Genomic DNA, 19790 nt, shown 5'->3' on the forward strand with positions numbered 1-19790 from the left:
TCCTCACAGTGGAACTTGCAAAGGTGGTCGGTCACTTAGGAGAAATAGTTATCTTTCACAATAAAAGCAACATTAGGATCAACTTGTCAAGATTAAAAAAAAAATTGTTGTGGTAATAACAAACAAGCCTTAATTAACACTGGGCAGTGTGAGAAAATATTTCATTCCATTGGAATTTTTTTTTTACAAGTTTTACAGACAATTTATATAAGATTAATAAGCAAAATGAAGTAATCTCTTTATTGTTATACATAAACAATTTAATTGTCATATTGAAGCTGTTTTGAAAAAACAAAGTGTGGGGAAATTTTAAATCCCTCTAAACAACTTCTCATAAAAACCAACAAAAAACTTTAATTTATGTACACATTTCAGGTTTATAACTGGAACCTTTTATAGCAGCTAAAATTTAGTAAAAGTCACATTAATATATAAAACTTTCTACATTCTTCACATTTAAATAAAAAAAACAGTTGTTTGGTCTTGTTCTTGAGTTACAGAATAAAAGCAATACTAAATGTAACTAATATAAAAAGATCATAAACTCTACGTTAGAATAACGACTGCAGAAGCTTTTAAAAATATACTTGTGGAATTAGTACTAAAGCTTTTAACAAGTACTGATTTTCTCAATGGCGTCTAGATCATCAGCATCAAGTTTTTCTATAGTCCGACCTGATGAAGAAATAACAAATATTAGTGGTTAACATTGGTAAATTGAAGGAATAGGAAGTCTATATAGCTTGCTTACTTACTCCTAATCTTAATTAAACTTATGTAGTCTTAAACCCAAGTATATAAAAAGAAGGCTTTATTGAAAGATATAACTGTTTTTAAAGCAATTTTTTAACTTGCTTAATCCAGCTCAAGGTAAATCTTTTTAAAATTGTCAATCATGCATATCAAAAAATTAAGGAGTAGTATGTAATAAGTAAAAGAATTGAACTACTTTCTGTGAAATATACTTACAAATAATAATAATGTATAAAACTGATTCAAATTCAATCTTATAAATAACATCTAAGAAATTACACAATACAACAATATAAAAAACTCACCAAAGTGTTTTTCTATGTATCTCATAGTGTTCATAGAACGATGACCATCAACAAAATTAATAGCGATGCCATTTTTCCCAAACCTCCCTGTTCTGCCAATTCTATGTAAGTACGTCTCACAGTCAGGCTTGTGGTCAACAGTTAAAGGTAGATCAAAGTTAACAACCACTGTCACCTGCTCAACATCAATACCTGCAAAACACAAACATCACATCTGTGTCAAATACTTTAATGTAGTTTTTGATAAGTATTCAAGAAAAGAATCAAGATTTAACAATCACTATATCTAAAGAATACTTTACCATAGTTTTTAATAAGTAATTTCACTACTAGAATATAGATTATAACAGTCACTAGATCTATATCTAAAGAATACTTTACCATAGTTTTTAATAAGTAATTTCACTAATAGAATATAACAAATACTCTAGCAATATATTTTGAACTACATTTTCAAAAACAATTTTTTTTAAAAGGCTGTTCAACAATTACTCATCATTCTTAAATTACCAGATTCTTTTTGCTTATAAATATGAAATGCTTTGTAACAAAATCCCTAGCTTAATCCACTAAATTCACTACATACCCCTAGCTGAGACGTTTGTAGTGATGAGAACTTTCTCTTTGCCATCTCTAAATCTTTTAATGATATCAGCCCTCATTTCAATAGGCAACTCCCCAGACAAGAGACCCACTGCATGGCCATCTTTGGTCATTCTTTCAGCAAGAGTGGAAGCTGTTCTTTTAGTCTGTGGGGAATATGGTTGCATATTATCACAGTTACAATGTTTTAACTACTTTAGTTAAATGACGGGTAAACCCAATGAGACTAAGAATTTAGTTTAAACTCCAGTATCTACAAGTCTTTAGTAAAAGTTTTTAAAAAGTGTTTAAAGCTAATGGCAACATTTACATTATATGGTAGTCTTTTATAACTACCCAAAATATGAGAAGTAGAGATCTCATTGAGGCCAATAAAATAGTAACTTAGTGTAATTTCACAATTTACAAAATTTACAAAACAATTGCTCCTTACCGCACAAAAGATCATAGACTGACCAATAGAAATAGCCCCATAAATATTGGCCAAGGCAATAAACTTTTCCTCCTGGTCATTGCACTCAATGTAATACTGCTTAATATTCTCCAGGCTCTCTTCCTCTCGTCTCAGTTTGATGATGACTGGATCATTAGGGATGACTTTCTCCGCAAAATCCATCACACTGGCATCGTATGTGGCAGAGAACAGCAACATCTGACAATGAGGGGATAAACCTCTGAGGAGAAGATATGAGATTATTACATATCTGGATCAAAACTATTTGTGGGTAAACTATTTCTAATTCTTTATAATTAAAATTAATAGAGCTTCTCAAAAAAAATATTTTTTAATAATCATTGATTAAGCTTTAAACATTTTCAATTTCTTTTTAACAGTAATTCTATCCAGGTTTTTTTTATTATCTTTAACTCCATTAGGAAAGTCAAAATATTAACAGAAGAAGGATAGCTTCAGCTAATCATAAAAATATCCATTTTCATCAACAGCAAAAAGTTAAAAGTAATTTATCATTTCACTGACACATTTGCATTATTAATATTTTAAAAATAGTTTTTATCAACACCAAACTAACTTCTGTAGTCTTCGTGACTGGTCTTGGTGCCCTTGTAGACTGATCATCACGTCAGCTTCATCCAGAACAAAGACTCTGATTTTTGACATATCAAAGGCCCTAAACTTGAAGGCCCAGTCAAGAGTTGTCCCTGGTGTACCAATGAGCACATGACAGGTGAGATGCTGCCCTCTTGATACTTGCAAGAAAAAAACAAAAATTGTTTATAAATCACATATGTCTCTATGACTTGGTAAATAAACCTGGGCATAAATAATTATATAACAAATTATTTTTAAGTGTTCATTAATTTCATTTTTAAATTTATATTCCATAGAAAAATTCTTATTGTATTAAAATTCAACAGTTTTTTCTGTACTTACCTCTTTCACCCCTTACTGCATACTGTATTTCAATTCCTGTCATAAATTTACTCATTTTGGAAGTAACTTCTCCTATCTGTAAAGCTAGCTCATATGTTGGTGCTAAGCATAAACACTGAATAGAAGGAAGAGAATGTGTATACTTTAATTGCCTAAATTTATAAAACAAGAAAATAATTGCTGCTGTGAAGCAAATAGAGAAAAAATTTCAGTATGAAAGGCAAAGTGGAAAAGTACTAAAGTGTAATTTTTTGGTTTTGAGAAAAATGAGTTCGTTTTTTAAAATCATTTTGAAATATCTAGTATGTTTCAACAGTTTTATGAAACCACTTCAATGCCTCAAATTTACAGGGATGAGGTAGGGCATACAATCAAATATTATGCAGGTTTTAACTTATTTTTGAAAAAAATGTAATAGCACTTTTTCCACTGAGCCATTCATATTAACAAAATGTGAAAATAAATTGTTTAGCAATATAAGTTTATCAATAAGAGTAACATTAATCTAGCACTTGCCTGTGGGTAAGATTGTGAGATATCAACTCGACTCAACATAGTCAGGACAAAAGCTGCAGTTTTACCAGTTCCACTTTGGCTCTGTGCTATCATATTTGCTGGTCTTTAACATCAAACAAGATTTGTTTAACCAGTAATAGTTAATTATTAATCATGCTAAACTTAAGATAAGACACTGTTTAAGAACTCTTTTTCAAATGAAAAATTAACTTTATTTCAAACGTCTTCAAAACTGAAGTTATAAAAATAACAAATGTAGATATTACAGTTAAATTTTAGAATAAAGAGAACTACATAAAAATTTAACAACTTACGGGTCAGCTAACAATGCAGGCAGAGCAGTTTCTTGAATTTTGGAAGGTGCATTGAATCCCATATCATATATACCTTTTAAAAGTTCTGGTTTTCTATAAAAACATTGGTAGAAACATTTTAAACAAACTAAAACAAACACCCCTAAGTTTACTGTTGTAATTTCGTGTGACCTGAATGCTATGTGCTTGATTAAAAAATAAGACAGATCAACAGGATTTACCAAAAACTAATTAATTTTATATACAACTTAATATTTCAGAAATTAATTTTTTTTTTCTAATACCTGCTACAACATCCAAATGCATTTTGAAATACAGCTCTTATTAAAGTCAACTATTATTTTATCTGAATGTTTACAGTTAATATAAAACAAAATGGCTTAATTTACAAAAGAAGTTTAGCGGCTTGCCTAAATTCTTTCCTTATACTAGAGTGATCATAAATATAAGAAAATTCTGGCAAAGAACTCACAAATGAAGAGCTTCAAATGATTTGACTGAGTACAAGGGAGATGTTGGATCTTTGCGCAGCACTTCTAAATCTGACTTTGAGTTGACAAGTCGTGAATGTAGCAGCTTTTGTAACAGGGACAGGTCACTTTTTGAAACAGCTGGTAGTTCAAACATATGGGGATAATATAAGGATGTTAAAACCACAAATATAACATTAACCATAACATAAGAATCGGACAGAGTGGTCAGGTGGTTGACAGCAGGGCTGCTAATGTATCAAGTTTAGTTCCCAGACAAGAGTCCTTGAGTTCACCCAGCTCTATTAAGTACAAGATTCTTTTAAGGGAAAATAAAGGACATTTAATTGATTAAACTATCCCATCATTAGCAGAAGTCACTGAAACAGAAGAACTCTACTTCACACATCCTGCCAGGTCTGAAAAAGTATCTTTACTTTGATTTTTTTACATGGGAATATTCTAGCAATGTCATCATTAGAATACATGAGAATACTGAAACAATGAACTTTTTAAAATATATGAGTAAACTGCAGCAATGACTGTCATTTAGACACATGTCTTTTTATTTAAAAATGTACAATGCTTAAGTTATGGCAAAGTTATGGTTATACAAAATGATTGGCTTTACCTTTGTCATCAGATTCATCACTGTGCGTGTCTGCATCTTTAGGCACCTCAGATTCTGGATTAGAACGAGCTGAAGGGGTGTCACCAGAAATGGATGGAGTATTTTTTATTTCTATTTTTTCTATCTAAGAAGAAGAATCAGCCAAAAGATTTAATTAGTCTCTTTATAACAGTTCCTTTGTGTTCATTTAAAAGCAATTTAACAGTATTTATTAAATAAATAACGTTATCAATAGACTAAGTAGCTATGGTGTAGATTGCAAGATTCTATAAATGAAACTTATCTACTGCTAACCTTTTAATAAAACTATACCTATTCTAGCTGAAAAAAAGTAGGGTTTTTTTACCTTTGCTGCAAGTCCTTTTTCCTGCTGTGTTATAAGTTCTCCCCAATCTTCTGCCATTGTGTTGTATGAATTGTCTTCTCCACAAGTACTATCTAACCAAGACATACAAGATTCAGTTGAAAAATAGTAAATTTATCCAACATTCAAAAAATGTTAGGCTGTATGGTTTGTATGTTAAATAAATAATTGGTTGGAATATCTTTGGTTATTGTTGCACCAACAAATGGTTATGTAGCCTAACACTAAATGTATATAAAGTAACATAAAGTAAAATTAAAATTTAATATATATCTGATACCTAATTTTTCAAACATGACATCATTTTTATCTCATCTCCCCTTCCCCCCATGACATCTTAATGCTCTTCCCCCAAATTCTAATGAAATAAAGCATGTATTTTTGTTTCCAGAATATACAGAACTTTATGGCTTTAATTTACAACCTTTGAGCACAAGTTAATATAAAATATAGCTATTTAGTGTTTAGGCCTATTATTCTTTTAAAAGGTCAATGTTATAGCCTATAAATTGGCTAAAGACTAAAGAGTAATAATTTACAAATTTACCTAATCATCCACATAAAAAGGCTCTAGGCTCTATCTAGGTAGGCCTATTATATTATTTACAAAGTAACTAAGCAGTAGAGTCAACAGTGTGGCAGCTAACTTTGATACAAATTGATAGCTCTAGAGCTCCAAGTTCAAATCCAGGGTTATTGCTACAAGTAGCCTAATCAGTGTCTTTTGATATTTTATTTTTGTCATATCGCAATTTTTTTTTATCTATTCAAGTTTTAAAAAATAAAATTAGGCCTATTCAAGAATTTCCTACTATTATTACTCGCGTGATTGCTTGCTTACGTTTTCTTGCCCGCAGGCATAAAAATCCCACCACGTCTGCGGGGTCACTGAGTTCAGTCGGTCTATGGCATATGGCATAGAATGATTTATAATATTAATTGATTAATATTTTATCGGCCCTATAGCCCTATAGTTTATTAAAATATTAATTGGTAAAACCTTAGTTTAGCGTCGGTTATTATTCCGGAATCGTATAGCAGTAAAAAAACAGTAAAACAATGCCAAAGTCTGTCACACACTTCCGGAATTCACCGAAAGTACTGTAAACCATACTTTATTTGGCGTCATCTTTTTTTATACAGAATGTTTAAAATTTGGATAGATTTATTTTTTGTAATCATTTTTACATTTTGTAATCATTTTTACTATTTTCGTAATCTAGATTTTTTTACTTGGCCTAGCAGCTAGATATCTAGCTAGATCTAGATCTAATCAATTAATGGTCGCAAATCCGCTGCAAGCCATAAACATTAAATTATTACATTTGACTTAGGCCTAATTATTTATATTTATATTAATATGTTTTTTTTTTAATTTTTAGATCTACTAATTTAACTCTTTAAGACCGTAACGACGCTCCCAGCGGTCGGTCCGCCGGCCTGCCATACCGTAACGACGCTCCCAGCGTTCGATAAAATTTTCTCTATTTAATTCGTTGTTTTTCGGAATCCAAGTTTTTAATCGTAAATATAGGTCATGATATCGCTAGAGCGGCCATTTTTCGTTGTATTTACTTCTTGTAGTTTTCTCGTTAGATCGATTTTGTATTTTATAGAATTTTTTTTGTAAAACAACTCGAAAAACGGCATTTTTTAACACTGCGGAATGCCGTTCAGCGGCCGCGTCTAAACGTTTACGTCGCCGCATTATAAAATTAACGAAAATTAAAGTATTTATACTAAGACTAATCCGATCCATGATTTTTGTAGATAAATGGACGTACTTTCGTTATCTATGAATAAGAACTCATGAAAAGTTATTCTTATTATTAATTTTCCCAACAGACGCGTGATTTTTGCACGAAAAAATCAACTCTTTATTTTTTCTTCTTTAAATCTAATTAATTATCTTTCTTCAATAAATAAATAATTCCTTAAAGTTTATATCAGTGTGTAGGGTATTCAATTACGATTAATTTTTATCAATAATGTGTGGGGTTTAAATTAACGGGTAAAAAGATATGGGTCATTTAGCCGCAGGGGTGCTGAAAAAAAATGAGGGAAAAAAAATAATTCCGGTAAAACGTGAAAATAATTACGGGCTTAAAGAGTTAAATCTACTATTATATTTATTCTTGTTTCCTTTTGTCGATTTTTTCTTAAAAAATTAAAACATTAATTTACTACAATCGACTTTCAATTTATTTATATTTCAATGGTCAAATAAACCATGGTTTACCGTAACTCTAGTTACCGAAACTCAACAAACATTACCCGATAATTTCCGACGCTAAACTAAGGTTTTACCTATTAATTTATATTTATTATTTAGGCCTAGGGCTAATTTATTTTATTTGCCTAACTCCTAAATTTTTAAATTTATAATAAATTTAAATTAATAAAGTTTTGACTAGGCCAGGCTAATTCTAAGGCTAAGTCTCTAAGTCTAAGCAGCTTATGGTGGCTAAAATGAAAGTCAAAGAGTAGAATTATGATAGATTCTAGCAACAGGAAAAGAAATGTGTCTTTTGGCGATTTGTCATTTGAGTTTGAGAAAATGAAAGTGCTCAGTCTGAGTAAGCCAGTTGACGAGTTGCGGAGCTGGGCATGGATGAGGCAATAAATAAAAAAAAATATTAATAAAATACTAAATTACACAAAGATCGAATCCAAAAAAGCAAGAATCTGTTAAATCTATTTATAAATCTAAAAACATTTCAAAAGAGGCAAAACTATTTTTATTAGTCGAAAATAATATTTATTTAAGCCTACCGTTAGTAAGATCTCTAGCCTTAAAATATCTTTACTTTTTTCCGATTAAAAGCCTTTCTCAATTTTAATTTTCAAGGAAACGAAACAAAGCAGATATGGTTAAATCAAAAACATGAATCACATAATAATTAGAAACGATTTACACTTTGTCATAGAATGTTCGGTTAGTTAAAGATTTAAAATGAAGTTGTTTGGACTTTTTTTATGGTGTTCTGGCAGTTTAGGTATACTCTTATGTGCGGCCGATGATTTATATGATGTGCTAGGAGTTAGTAGGAGTGCAAGCAGTCAAGATATCAAAAAGGCATACAAAAATCTAGCCAAAGAATGGTACGACAACCAATGGACACCAGCGAGAAAAGTCTCAAAGGTATTTGAGAGGTGTATAAATTAATTTAAAAATCTTGCACAGCCTAGTTACAATTAATATGGTTATAAAATCCTGTATGTCTGGTTTTTTTCGGACTTTACTAAAGATTGGATGTATTTGATGTTTATAATATTTTCGGTAACTAAATAAAAATTAAAAAAAAAAGCAAAAACAATTTGGTTTTCACGTGTAATGGCGACATAAACAATGGCATCCTGTTATTCGATAGGCCGCCATTGATTTTATTGTACACATTGTAAGCTAAAAATAGAAAACTAGGTCATGGGGTTTTTAATTTGCATTGTTATTTAAAAACTTGATCTGCAAAGTTTTGTAAACAAATAGTTATCGATCACTAAGTTACTGTACAGCCAATCAATATTTGTCTTACGAAAGTGAAACATCCGGTTATAACTTAGGCTTGATGAAAATAAATAGAAATGTAGCCTTAAACTCAACAAATTATTTTCAAGTGCTCTGGATTTGCAACTTTTATAGCATTTATTCTAAAAATATAAAATTTCTAAATTAATTTTAGGCTTAATTTTTTTTTTTTTTTTTTTTTTTTTTACGGTCTAAATCTAAAAAGGACGTTTTTATTCCATGTCAACAATATTATGGAAGGAATCTCGTCAACTCGCTCGCCTCCATTAAAAATTAATTTTAAAATTGTAAAAAAAGGACCTGGCCTAGGCCTAGGCCCTAGGCTTGGTGTAGTGTGTAGTAGTGTATAGCTGAGGCTAGGCCCTACATTTTAAATTATAGATTGATTGTAATATAGTTGATATTGTAAGTAAGTAAGAAATAAAGTTTGTAAGAGTTAGATCTAGAGTGAAGGGTAATCTATCGTTTTGGGTACGTAAAATCGCCCGCGATTTGTAATGTGAAAAACAGGTGACTCCTTAAATTTTAATAATTATTTCACATTTTGAGGAGGATTTATGTTTTAAAAAATTCTAAAATGTTTCCTTGATTCATTTATGTACCTGTTTTTAAACAATTGAATTAAAACTTTTCCGTAATAAATGAAGACTAGCGATGTTTCCAACAGATGCAACCATGCTCATTTACTATTATAGCAGCCATCTTGTCTAAGTTTTATATTTATAAGCTTTTAGCGCCAGATTCAGGGGGAAGCCACTCTATTTTACAAATGGCTGCTGTTTATATAGCAAATCTTGCTCTCAGACACTGCTGTTTAAAGTTAATTTCTGGCCTATATCGATATATTTAGCCATTGACTTAGGTTTATTATTCATTTATCTATAATATTTGACACAAACGTATGACAATATACTTCTATTAAAGCCTTGACAATGAGGTAACGTTTTCGTACATAAATAGCCGCGGGCGATTTTACGTACCCAAAACGATAGATTACCGAGTGAAGTTCCCCAGCCGATCACACATAGCGAACTCCTGACTTTTATCGGGCGCTATTTTGAAACCGTTTGACACAGAAACAAACCCAAAGTACTATAATATTATTCCTCTGCCATTCTACTCTTAATATGTATCAATCATTTTATATTCCTACGCATAGAATTTGAGATATTCATGTTGGAAGTGGCTATTGGGACCCGGGTCCCAATAGCCTCGGCCGCTATTGGGACCCGGCATTAAGTTCATGTTTTAGTGACGTGCTACTTACGATATTTTTTCCCCTCTTTTTTTTCCCTGCGGACACCTGAACCGGCTAGCGTAATGATAGTATTTTATACGTTTTAATCCAATTTTAATAACTAAAATAAATATTTTACACTTTTAAACGTGTTGTTGATTGTATTATTAATTAATACATTGCAAAACCAAATAAAAAACATGTTGATTAAATTTATTAACGACACATTAAAAGTTGACCCAGTGATGACTCAAGGGACGCAAGTATAATAATCATAACAAAGGGACGTAACAATTACTAACAAGACATAACGTAACATTTGCTTAGATATGCTTGTATGTAGAGACACAAACTAGATTTAGAAGAAGTAGATGATCGAAATAATTTAAAACAACAGAAAAAAATAGAAATTATACAGATTCTAGGCTTAGCTTGAAATATAGAGCATCTAGAACTAAGCTATTCTAGCTCAAGTCCTTGGTTACGCAGTGATGTGAAACCACCCTAATCAACACCCAAGCTGCGGCCACCCCTATTCACCTCTCAGGTTGCTTTATTAGCCTTATCTATTGTATGTACAGTGTCCAGCACATATTGTAGAAGCTGTTTATAGTTAACCTAGTTATAAAATCTTTGATTGGTTGGTTTTATTCATCTCATCCGGGACCTGGTGTTTTTCATAGGGGGAACTAGAATCGCCTACAAAAAATCGCCTATGTAAACAATGCATGAGTGATTTTCATACGTTCTCGTGAACTAAATACCAGTTTCTTCAAAGTTGGAAGACGACGAATTCTTTAAAATAATAATCCAAGTGGAAAGGCTTTTGAAGATTATTAAATAAAACTGGTGCATTGGGTTCAGGTGTTGATTCTATAGTTTTCTAGAGTAATTTACCTAGTAAGGGGATGTTGAAACAACTGCCTTAGGTTGCAGTGTAGTGTATAGTATTCGGAAAATGTAAATTAAACTGCACAGATGCAGATTGCCCACAAGCTGTTAAATTGGTTTATTGTAAAAAGCATACTACTTACGAATTAGTTTTGGGATGATATTTTGAGTCGACCCTTTGAATCCCGGACAGGACATCCCCCGGCTTGGCCTCAGCCAACCGGCATGTGCAGGTGTACACGTCTGGTTTTATTTAGTCAATGATTATTTTAGCTCTCCTTATCCATCATGTATGGCGCTAGTATAGTATTCATTGAGGATTTCAAAATGTTGTAGTATTGAATATAACTAAACAAATTTGATTTAATGCTTTTGAAATAATTGTGAGTGTGTATTTGTATTTGCTTGTGTATAGGGCGTATGTATTTGCTTGTGTAAGTATGTATCGACCCTTGTATTAATTTTATTAATGCATTAATGTTTGTTTTTCACAGGCACCCTGATAAAAATAAGGATCCATCTGCCACTGACAAATTTACAAAAATTAACGAAGCTTATGAAGTAAGTACTTAAAGACTGCAGCTGATAATGGAAGTTAAAATGAAATTAGTTTCTAACTTGCTAATGCCACACTGTACCACATGGTCATGGTTAATTTCTTATAATCATGCCCATTGTATTGTATTATAGGAGTGAAACATTGATTATGCTAAACTTTTTGTAAAAAATTTAAGCTACTTATAACAATTCTACAGTCACCATAAAAAATAACTTTTTGACAAGCTAACTTGTTCTTTCTCAGACGTTAAGCGATCCACAGCGCAGATCAAATTATGACAAGTTTGGTTACACAGCAGCGCAGGAGCAAAGACCAGGCGCCAATCGAGGTGGCTTTAACCCGTTTGATGACTTTTTTGGTGGATTTGGACCATTTGGTTTTGGTGGTAGGGAGAGTAGTGGTTTGGAAAAATTTCTGACCACCATGCGGTAAGCTTTTCTATCCGGTAATAAACTATTATTTAATCAGGGCTGGGTTAACAATTAAGAAATATAAGCACATGCTTAGGGCATCAAGGAGAGAGGGACAAATTACAAATTTTCTCTTATATGTTAATTAGGATAGGCTACAACATATTAAAATTAATTAAAAATCTAAATTCAACCAATCCCTTAATGAAAGAATTATTTTTGCTCATTTTTTACAACACTTAAACATTTATGTAACTCCACTATGTTACCGCACTGTTTTCTTTTACATTAAACTTACTAGATGAATGAAATTTATCTACAGCCATTATGAAACTGTCCTACACCCAGGCTCTCATCAAAATCCTTGCTTTGTGTATGCATATTCAGACTTCTGTTTTAACTGCATGAGGCTGGAACCAGTGGTCTTTAAGTTTATGTCTGAGCTGGAGAATATAGGTAAACATTGATTTTTTATTAATTTAATGGATATTTTTAGAAACCAAATCTCCAATGGGTTTTTCCGGTTTTGTTGTTTTTTTTTGAGATATATAATTAGAATTTTGCAATTAATTTTAAGCACTTTTATTTATAGAACATTTAACATATATATTTCTTTTAAAAATAACAAGAGTAAATGGTTACTAGTACTGGATTTATAAAAGAAAAATTGTGAAAAATCTGGATTGATCTTTTTTTTTCTTTCTGACAGGAATGTGTGTTATAGCTGTCCACCTGAGGCGCTCTCCAGGTCTGGCTAGCCATCTCAGGATCCATGAAGTCCCAAATATTCTTGGTGTTGTGTCTGGTAGAGTCACGTTCTACAAAGAAAATGGCATTTCTTTTGATCATTTACGAGAGTTTGTCAGACGTCTCTTCCCATCAGGAACAGTAACTATGGTAAACATCACAGGGTTTTTTTTTAGTTTTTTTCATTAGGGGTTGTCTATAAATAATGCCGCACTCCTATCGCTGAGGGAATTCGGACTTAATTAATTAAATTAATTTTTACAACTGAATTGATGAAACAGTGTATCAATATTCAATCTTCACCCAGCCCTTTTAAAAAGTCATTCCTTTTTTTTTAAAAAAAATTGCAATTCAGGCTGAGGGGAGGGTAAATAGTTAAAAAACATGACATCTTATACTGAAAATGTTTTCAAATATTTAATCCTAACTATGGTGCTTTAAAATTCAAATTTTCATTTATGTTTAGTGAGGGACAATAAAAAAAGGCATTTAAAATTTTCTAACAGATCAAGGATGATACGTTTGACAGTTTCTTAGAAGGCTGGCGCGACAACAAGGTCAGAGCTGTATTTTTCACTTCTAGAGCAGAGCCATCTCTCAGAGTTTTAGCATCTGCCTTCTATTATCGAGATCGGGTTGCATTTGGCTATGTTCACACGATGGGCCCTGATGTAGACAAATTGCTAAAACGTTTCAGCATTAACAAACACAGAGAGACCTTATTACTTTGGAATGAAATTACAGATTCTACTCTAGTTTCTATTATTGTAAGTTTTATTTTGTGTAGTTGAAAAAAATTATTTGTTGTGAATTATACTATTTCAAAACTACTCCATTCTTTTTCTGAGTTTTTTTTTTTTGCCTTCCCCTTTTAAAGAATGAGATGTTTTTTTTTAAAGATTTATTTTTTACCAAACATAAGTAACATACTTATAATTGGTAAAAATTAAGTCGCTGATCTATAAAAAAAATGTCATTAAAACAGTTCAGGCGTTAGAGTAACTCTTATGTCAAGTATTATTATTATAGTTATAACATAAGTCCTTTGAATTTTCAGATGCAGCAGCTGTCAAGATCGACAATTGATGAGGTTTTGTCAAGTAACAAATATTTGGCACTCCCGCGTCTCTCATCACAAAGTGTTTTTGATGAGCTATGTCCTGTAGAGCCAAAGATGAAGAAGCGAAAGTTAGTCCAATTATTTTTTTTAATATCAGAATTAATATTTTTGCTCAAAAACTGTATTTGTTCCTAACTGTTTAGAGAATCAGCCAAGAGAATTTTTAAATCTCATGTTGATTTTGTAATGTTTTTAAAAAAAAAAATTTCCTGTTCTCATTCTTGGAATTCTGTCTTACCATGACAGTTTCTTGCCATTTTATTTTCAACTGTATTGTCTCCATTTCTCCTCGGGCATCCCCTTTTTCTTTACCCTTGTAGTGTCCATCTAATTGCTTTATCCTCAGTACATCCCAGCCTACACCATCTTTTTTTTTAATCACCTCTACTGGCCTAATTGCTCAAATTTAAATCTGTGTTTTCTTACCTAAAAACCAGTTAGGAATTCTCACCTGCTAAATTACTATTTCTTGTTAAAAAGGATTACATTTGTAAATTTTATTTGTTCCAAAATTTATCTTTTTTTCTCAGACTGTGTGTTGCCCTTGTGACCAAGAAGGTGGATGAACATGATGAAGCTAGAAACTCCTTCAGGCATTTTGCCATGCACACCAGAGTTCCCAATGAGAGAGTGAAATTTGTTTACATTTATGCAGATGTCCAGCAGAGCTTCATCAATGCTCTAACCAAAGGGAATGAAACAAGATCAAAGACGGTGGTTGAAGTAAGGCATTTTAGCATTCTTTTTTGTTTGCTTTAAAAGGGTTTTTCTTTATTGCTAATGAATTTATTCTGCTTTAATTTTGATGTTAAAATTTGAATTGCCTTAGATATGATATGTGTTACTTTAGTCATAACATTTTAACTGGCCATGTTTCAATTGTTTATCCTTTTAAAAAGATAATTGAAAGAATATCAGGGCATAAATTATGTATTGTCATTGAATTATTTTATTTTTTTTGCACATGTGCTAGGTTGTTATAATATGGAGACAAGATACTCATCGATTGAGCTATGAGTTCCTTGAGCATGGGTGGAGCTTAGACCCCGAGACACTGCCGTTGTCGAGGGAAAAATTGGAAGAGAGGCTGACCCAGATTTTAAATGGGGATAACCTTCTCCCTTACAAAGCCATTGTACCAGAGTTCTACAATGAGCATATGCTGGTATGGGATCGTTTTGTTCTTGTTTTCAAATTTAAAGTTATCTTCACCATTTCTATGTAATTTTTTAGAATTTTCAAAATGATACCAAATGCAATTATTGGTTAAAATTTAACAGTATAGTAAATAGTCCTAATTGGTTTATTGCAGGGCCTTTTTACAAGAATATTCTTTAAACTCTATGACTGGTATGATAGGATCATGTACTACTGCACCAGGTAAATGATTTTAACTTCTTCTAAACTGATTTTACACTGTTTGCATAACTTTGTTATTTTTGGCACTTGTAGTTACCACTAATTTACAAAACGTTTATTTGCTGTTAAATGTGTTTTTTAAAATAATTTTTTGTCTCTATTTTTTACTTTCTCTAATATGGAGTATAAAGTAAAGTAAATAATAGTGTGTAATTCATAATAACTAGAAGTGGTATTTTACTCTATTTTCCGATTACTTGAGTATTATTTCAGTTAGGTTGTCTAAATTTAATATATAAGTAAGAAAACCTTATACTTGGATTACTTTTAGTTTTTGAATGACTTCCAATATCTAAATTAGTACTTTACTCTGTTTTCCGTTTCTACAATAGTGATACCTTGGGTACTGTTTCCGTAAGGTGGACAAAATGTCATACTTAGGTATAAGATCTTATTCACTGGTTTCTGTCAAATTTTGATTGATCTCCCCTGACCAGAAGTAGTATTTTGAGCTATTTTCTATCTCTGTCTATTGTCAGTCGTGGGCGGAAACTTTAGAGCAAAATTTTGACCATTTTGTCAAAATGCATTGTGACATAAAATATGAGTTAATCAGATGTTAACTTTTAAAAAAATTAATCAAGGTTTTCTTTAATAAGGTATTAATTTTCCGCTCTATTATACGCACATTGTTTATGTTAATTTGGTGTGCAACTCTACTCGATTCTATTCTATTTTCAAAATTTAAGTATTAATAAATTAATAAAAACATTGCACCAGAAGGGCCATTTCTCTTACCTTTATATAAGAGTATGCAAGAAAGTTTAATGAATTAATGGAGGTCATTCCAGCTTTATTTTACTTATAAAGATTGTTTAAAAAAAGGATCAGATGCAAATGTACATTGAGAAAAATGAATAATTTTTATTTGTCCAGCTATGATGGCATGACCCTACTTACAGCAATAGCAGCTCTGGCTTTTGTTGGTGCTGTGTCCTACAGTATGAAAAAGTTAGCCCATGCAGAGGCTGAGGAGCTGAAGAAGAAAAGATTGGCAAGAAAGATACAAACACGGCCACCATCTTGGTACTTTTTTTATTCATGATTAATAAATTTGCACCTAGTGCAAATATTAAAACCTTCCCCATAAGTCTATACTGGTGGTTCTTAACCTGGGTTAGGTGAGCCAGTTTCAGGGGTTCAGCAAATAAAACTGGTGGGGTTCAATACAACCAAAAAGGTTAAGAACCACTGGTCTATACGGTAAAGGTTGACACTGGGCATTGTTTTCCTACTGAGAGTGTTATTAAATTAAAGACGGCCTGATTTACTCCTAATGGACCTGAAAGACATTATTTTTCTGACTATAGCATGAAAATTATCAATGGTTTCCCTTATTAAACTTTTTTTTTTAAAATTTCCAAACCATTTAGTCCAGAAGACTTTTACTCTCATCTAATATTTCATCATCACTATTAAATTATCAAGGTTTTTACTTGATACAGAGTAATTAAGTTGCAACTAAGAAAATGATTGTATGTGCTTCTATGTAAATTTATTTTATTTTCAGCTCTCCAGACAACCAGACAATTCACATATACGAATTAAGGTATGAATCTTTCCAGAATTTTGTCTCTGAGGCAGATACAGGATTAACTGTGACTTTGCTTGTTGATGAGCACACCAAAGATAAATTATTACACAAATTTGCTGAGATCATGCAGCCCTTCTCAAGGTTTGTACATAAAATTTATCTAAGCCTTTTTGTTGTTTTAAATGACTAGGTTTTCTCTATTTTCTGAAGAACTTTAAACTATTTATCCCTTATTCCTTACTAGCTGGAATAGTTAGTACTTCTCTTGATTTCTTTAGGAAAATTTATATTTTATGTTGAAATGGGATCATCTTATATCTCTAAAAGTATATTTAATTTCCTTGGTCAGACAATTAGAAACTAAACTCTAACCATGCTGTTTTTATATGCCTGCACATTTCTTACCAATACTGGTATACTTGTTGTTTCATTTATCTCCAGATACAGTGCATTAACATTTGCCTTCTTACAACTGGAATACTACCTAGACTGGTACCGCCATCTCCTAGAGCTTAGCATGGATTTTAAGGTGGCACTAAAGAACATCAACAACCGCAATTGTGTTGGCACTGTACTTGCCATCAATGGCTACCGCAAATACTATTACATTTATCATCCAAAGCGAGCAAGAAAGTAAGTTATCCAATCTACGTCCTGCCTTGTTTAGGGTTTTTTAAAATCCAAGTTTTAAAACCTAATATCCAAATAGGAGTGAAGAAACTTCTGCCATATCTGCGAATTAAAACATACATTAAACAGTAAAAACATTATATACGTTTAAACAATTTGCAAAATACAACTTTATAAAAAAACTCAACTTTAGTAAAAAATATATTTTTCAATGTTTTTTTTCTCTCTAGATGGATGAGACGAGAGCATGGGAAAAATATAACAAAAGCGATCGGATTTGGTGACTCTGATTCTAACAGCTCAGAGGATGAGGGCACGACTAGAGAGGAAAATGTTTTATTTGAAGATGAAATTTTAGCAGGATTGTCTATCTGGATGGACAGAGTATTTGACGGCTCTGTGAAAAAAGTTCGTCTCAACTACTGGCCTGAGATGAGTAAATAATGATACAGTATAAGTTAACACAATTTTTTAGATAGATTTTTCTTTTCTTCACTCAGATTTGTGATTTTAAACTAAACACATCTGTGATTTTTGTCAGTGTCACATATTAAGACAGTATTTCGCTTTTATTTATATATTTTTAACCGTAAGCATGTTTGCATTTTAAAGCAAAATTTCCAATTTTTGTTAGACTGAAGGTTGAGATTTTTACTTTTTGGTTCGTAACATCTGTGTCTATTTAAACTAGTAATTACTTTACAGTTGTATATTCCATGTGTTTTCTGCTTTAAGTATATGTTTATATTTATTATCACTGCCAACAAGAAAGTAAAGGTAAATACTGTTTAATATAATGCTTTTGGAAAGCCATCAAGAATCAAACATCTGTTCTTTGTATTTTAAAAAAAACTGTTCATTGCTTAATGCTAGCAAGTTTTTTATATATATTAGTTTTTTAAAATAAACAATCTTACAAGGCTGTGAACTAGATAGTTTGTGGCAAACAGATCACGGTTGTGTTGCAGCAAGCCTATAACTAACTTGTATGCAGGTTGTAAAACTGGATTTTGTCAACCTGCACCCATTCAACTCACAACCAGGGGATCCTGCACATATTGTATAACACTAAAATATGACTATGTACGCTCCCTCTCTGCATAACAAAATTCAACAATTCCATAGACCTACATTATGTTCCATATTTTATAACATTTCTGGGAACCTCACCCTCAATGTTATATGACTCTGCTCTATACCATCACCCTGTCCCATATTAAAAATAAACAAATAATAAACTAACCCAACCCCTTGTGCATTATATATGTGCATGATACTAGACACAAAATTTGACCATATATTCCATAACTTATCAGGTTTTACACTGCCAAAATGGGCTGTAAATCACTTGTGTGTAGAAATTGTATGCATTGATTTTTTTTACCAAACCTTCAGCATTTGTTTTAACTAATCACTAGTAAATTTTTGTTGATGGAGCATTTATTCTTGTCATAAACATGAAAGTTAATAAATACCGGTACTACTTTTAAAAAATTATTTGTATTTTAAAATTGCTTAATTATTATTCTTTTTTGTATTCAAATCATGGAGTTAAAATTTTAAGTTTAGGCTACCATAAGAAATTTAAACAGGATGCTGAAATATATAAGTTCAGAATAAAGAAAATTTTTATTTCCTTTGGTTGGTAGTCTTTTTTTTATGTGGTTTTTTTTAAAATCTTTGCATAAAGGCAGATAAATCAGTATTAAATTTCATCATCTATTTTTATTCTAAACAGAAATCAGTTTTATAGAAAAGGCAATGAAAAAAACTGCTATTTAATTAAAACCGTAAGCTTAATGTGTTGTATTTCAAATCCTAAGCCTTAAATTATAGCTACTTTTATTACAAGGTGTCGATGAGAACAAAATTAATTTTCCAAACTTAAAAAACTAAAATGTTTGACTAAATAATTCGTACTTGTTCAGTGTACAACTAAGAAAATAACTATTTGTTTTAATAATATTTTTTTAATTTTTAACCTGTTTGCCATGCATTTATACTGTTGTAGTTGGCACATACCAAACAGCAGGATTCAACAGGAAAAGGAATGAAAGATTACCCATGGTGGCTCTTATTAAATGTTTTGTATTTCCTGTGTCACTGTTATTATCTAGGTATTTAAAAACCATTTTATTATATCTGATGTATGGCTTACACATGAAGATCTGATACCACCTCACATTGCAATCATTTGTTCATCTTGTTTAATGTAGGTTTATTGCATAAAACATTTCGCATTCATACCTATAGATTTAGTTAACTTTCTCTGAAGTAGATTTCTTTTTGGTTGTTTTATTTATTTATTTTGAAGAACTAAACAGACGTTTTTTTTTTTAATTAAAATAGGTTTTTTTTTCCTAAAATT

The 19790-nt window shown here is 31.4% G+C and overlaps 2 protein-coding genes across 3 annotated transcripts; one reads left to right on the plus strand and one right to left on the minus strand.

The window, feature by feature from the left end:
• Positions 1-225: 225 nt before the first annotated feature.
• LOC131957794 (DEAD-box helicase Dbp80) lies at positions 226-8201 on the minus strand. Of its 2 annotated transcripts, none has more exons than XM_059322582.1 (12): positions 8122-8201; positions 5332-5423; positions 4986-5109; positions 4357-4495; positions 3885-3977; positions 3571-3673; positions 3055-3169; positions 2693-2870; positions 2095-2335; positions 1645-1807; positions 1059-1250; positions 226-675 (listed from the first exon to the last, which is right to left on the minus strand). In XM_059322582.1, exons 2-12 carry the CDS (start codon positions 5386-5388, stop codon positions 611-613), a joined length of 1470 nt encoding a protein of 489 aa, XP_059178565.1. In that variant the 5' UTR covers positions 5389-5423; positions 8122-8201; the 3' UTR covers positions 226-610. The 2 variants fall into 2 exon arrangements, with proteins under 2 accessions (XP_059178565.1, XP_059178566.1); XM_059322583.1 differs by having other exon boundaries at positions 5332-5419; positions 8122-8189.
• Positions 8202-8264: 63 nt separating this feature from the next.
• LOC131957789 (dnaJ homolog subfamily C member 16) lies at positions 8265-18998 on the plus strand. Its single transcript, XM_059322573.1, has 14 exons — positions 8265-8451; positions 11498-11564; positions 11806-11990; positions 12295-12428; positions 12682-12869; positions 13226-13486; positions 13777-13907; positions 14370-14562; positions 14813-15004; positions 15152-15219; positions 16135-16284; positions 16769-16933; positions 17234-17425; positions 17653-18998. The coding sequence occupies exons 1-14, from the start codon at positions 8303-8305 to the stop codon at positions 17864-17866; spliced, it is 2289 nt and encodes a 762-aa protein (XP_059178556.1). The 5' UTR covers positions 8265-8302; the 3' UTR covers positions 17867-18998.
• Positions 18999-19790: the final 792 nt, after the last annotated feature.

This window comes from Physella acuta, unplaced genomic scaffold (assembly GCF_028476545.2).
Source record: "Physella acuta isolate Inbredline_101_S28 unplaced genomic scaffold, ASM2847654v3 ptg001266l, whole genome shotgun sequence".
Taxonomy (NCBI): Eukaryota; Metazoa; Mollusca; class Gastropoda; family Physidae; genus Physella; species Physella acuta.

What these genes read in the sequence shown, in the direction of transcription:
- LOC131957789 (XM_059322573.1), top strand. Translation starts at nt 8,303, where the DNA reads ATGAAGTTGTTTGGACTTTTTTTATGGTGTTCTGGCAGTTTAGGTATA. An exon ending in CTACTCTAGTTTCTATTATT is followed by an intron (nt 13,487 to 13,776) that starts GTAAGTTTTATT and finishes TTGAATTTTCAG; the next exon opens with ATGCAGCAGCTGTCAAGATC. An exon ending in ATCATGCAGCCCTTCTCAAG is followed by an intron (nt 16,934 to 17,233) that starts GTTTGTACATAA and finishes ATTTATCTCCAG; the next exon opens with ATACAGTGCATTAACATTTG.
- LOC131957794 (XM_059322582.1), bottom strand. Translation starts at nt 5,388, where the DNA reads ATGGCAGAAGATTGGGGAGAACTTATAACACAGCAGGAAAAAGGACTT. An exon ending in TCTCACAATCTTACCCACAG is followed by an intron (nt 3,170 to 3,570) that starts GCAAGTGCTAGA and finishes CCTTCTATTCAG; the next exon opens with TGTTTATGCTTAGCACCAAC. An exon ending in CAGTCACGAAGACTACAGAA is followed by an intron (nt 2,336 to 2,692) that starts GTTAGTTTGGTG and finishes TCTTCTCCTCAG; the next exon opens with AGGTTTATCCCCTCATTGTC.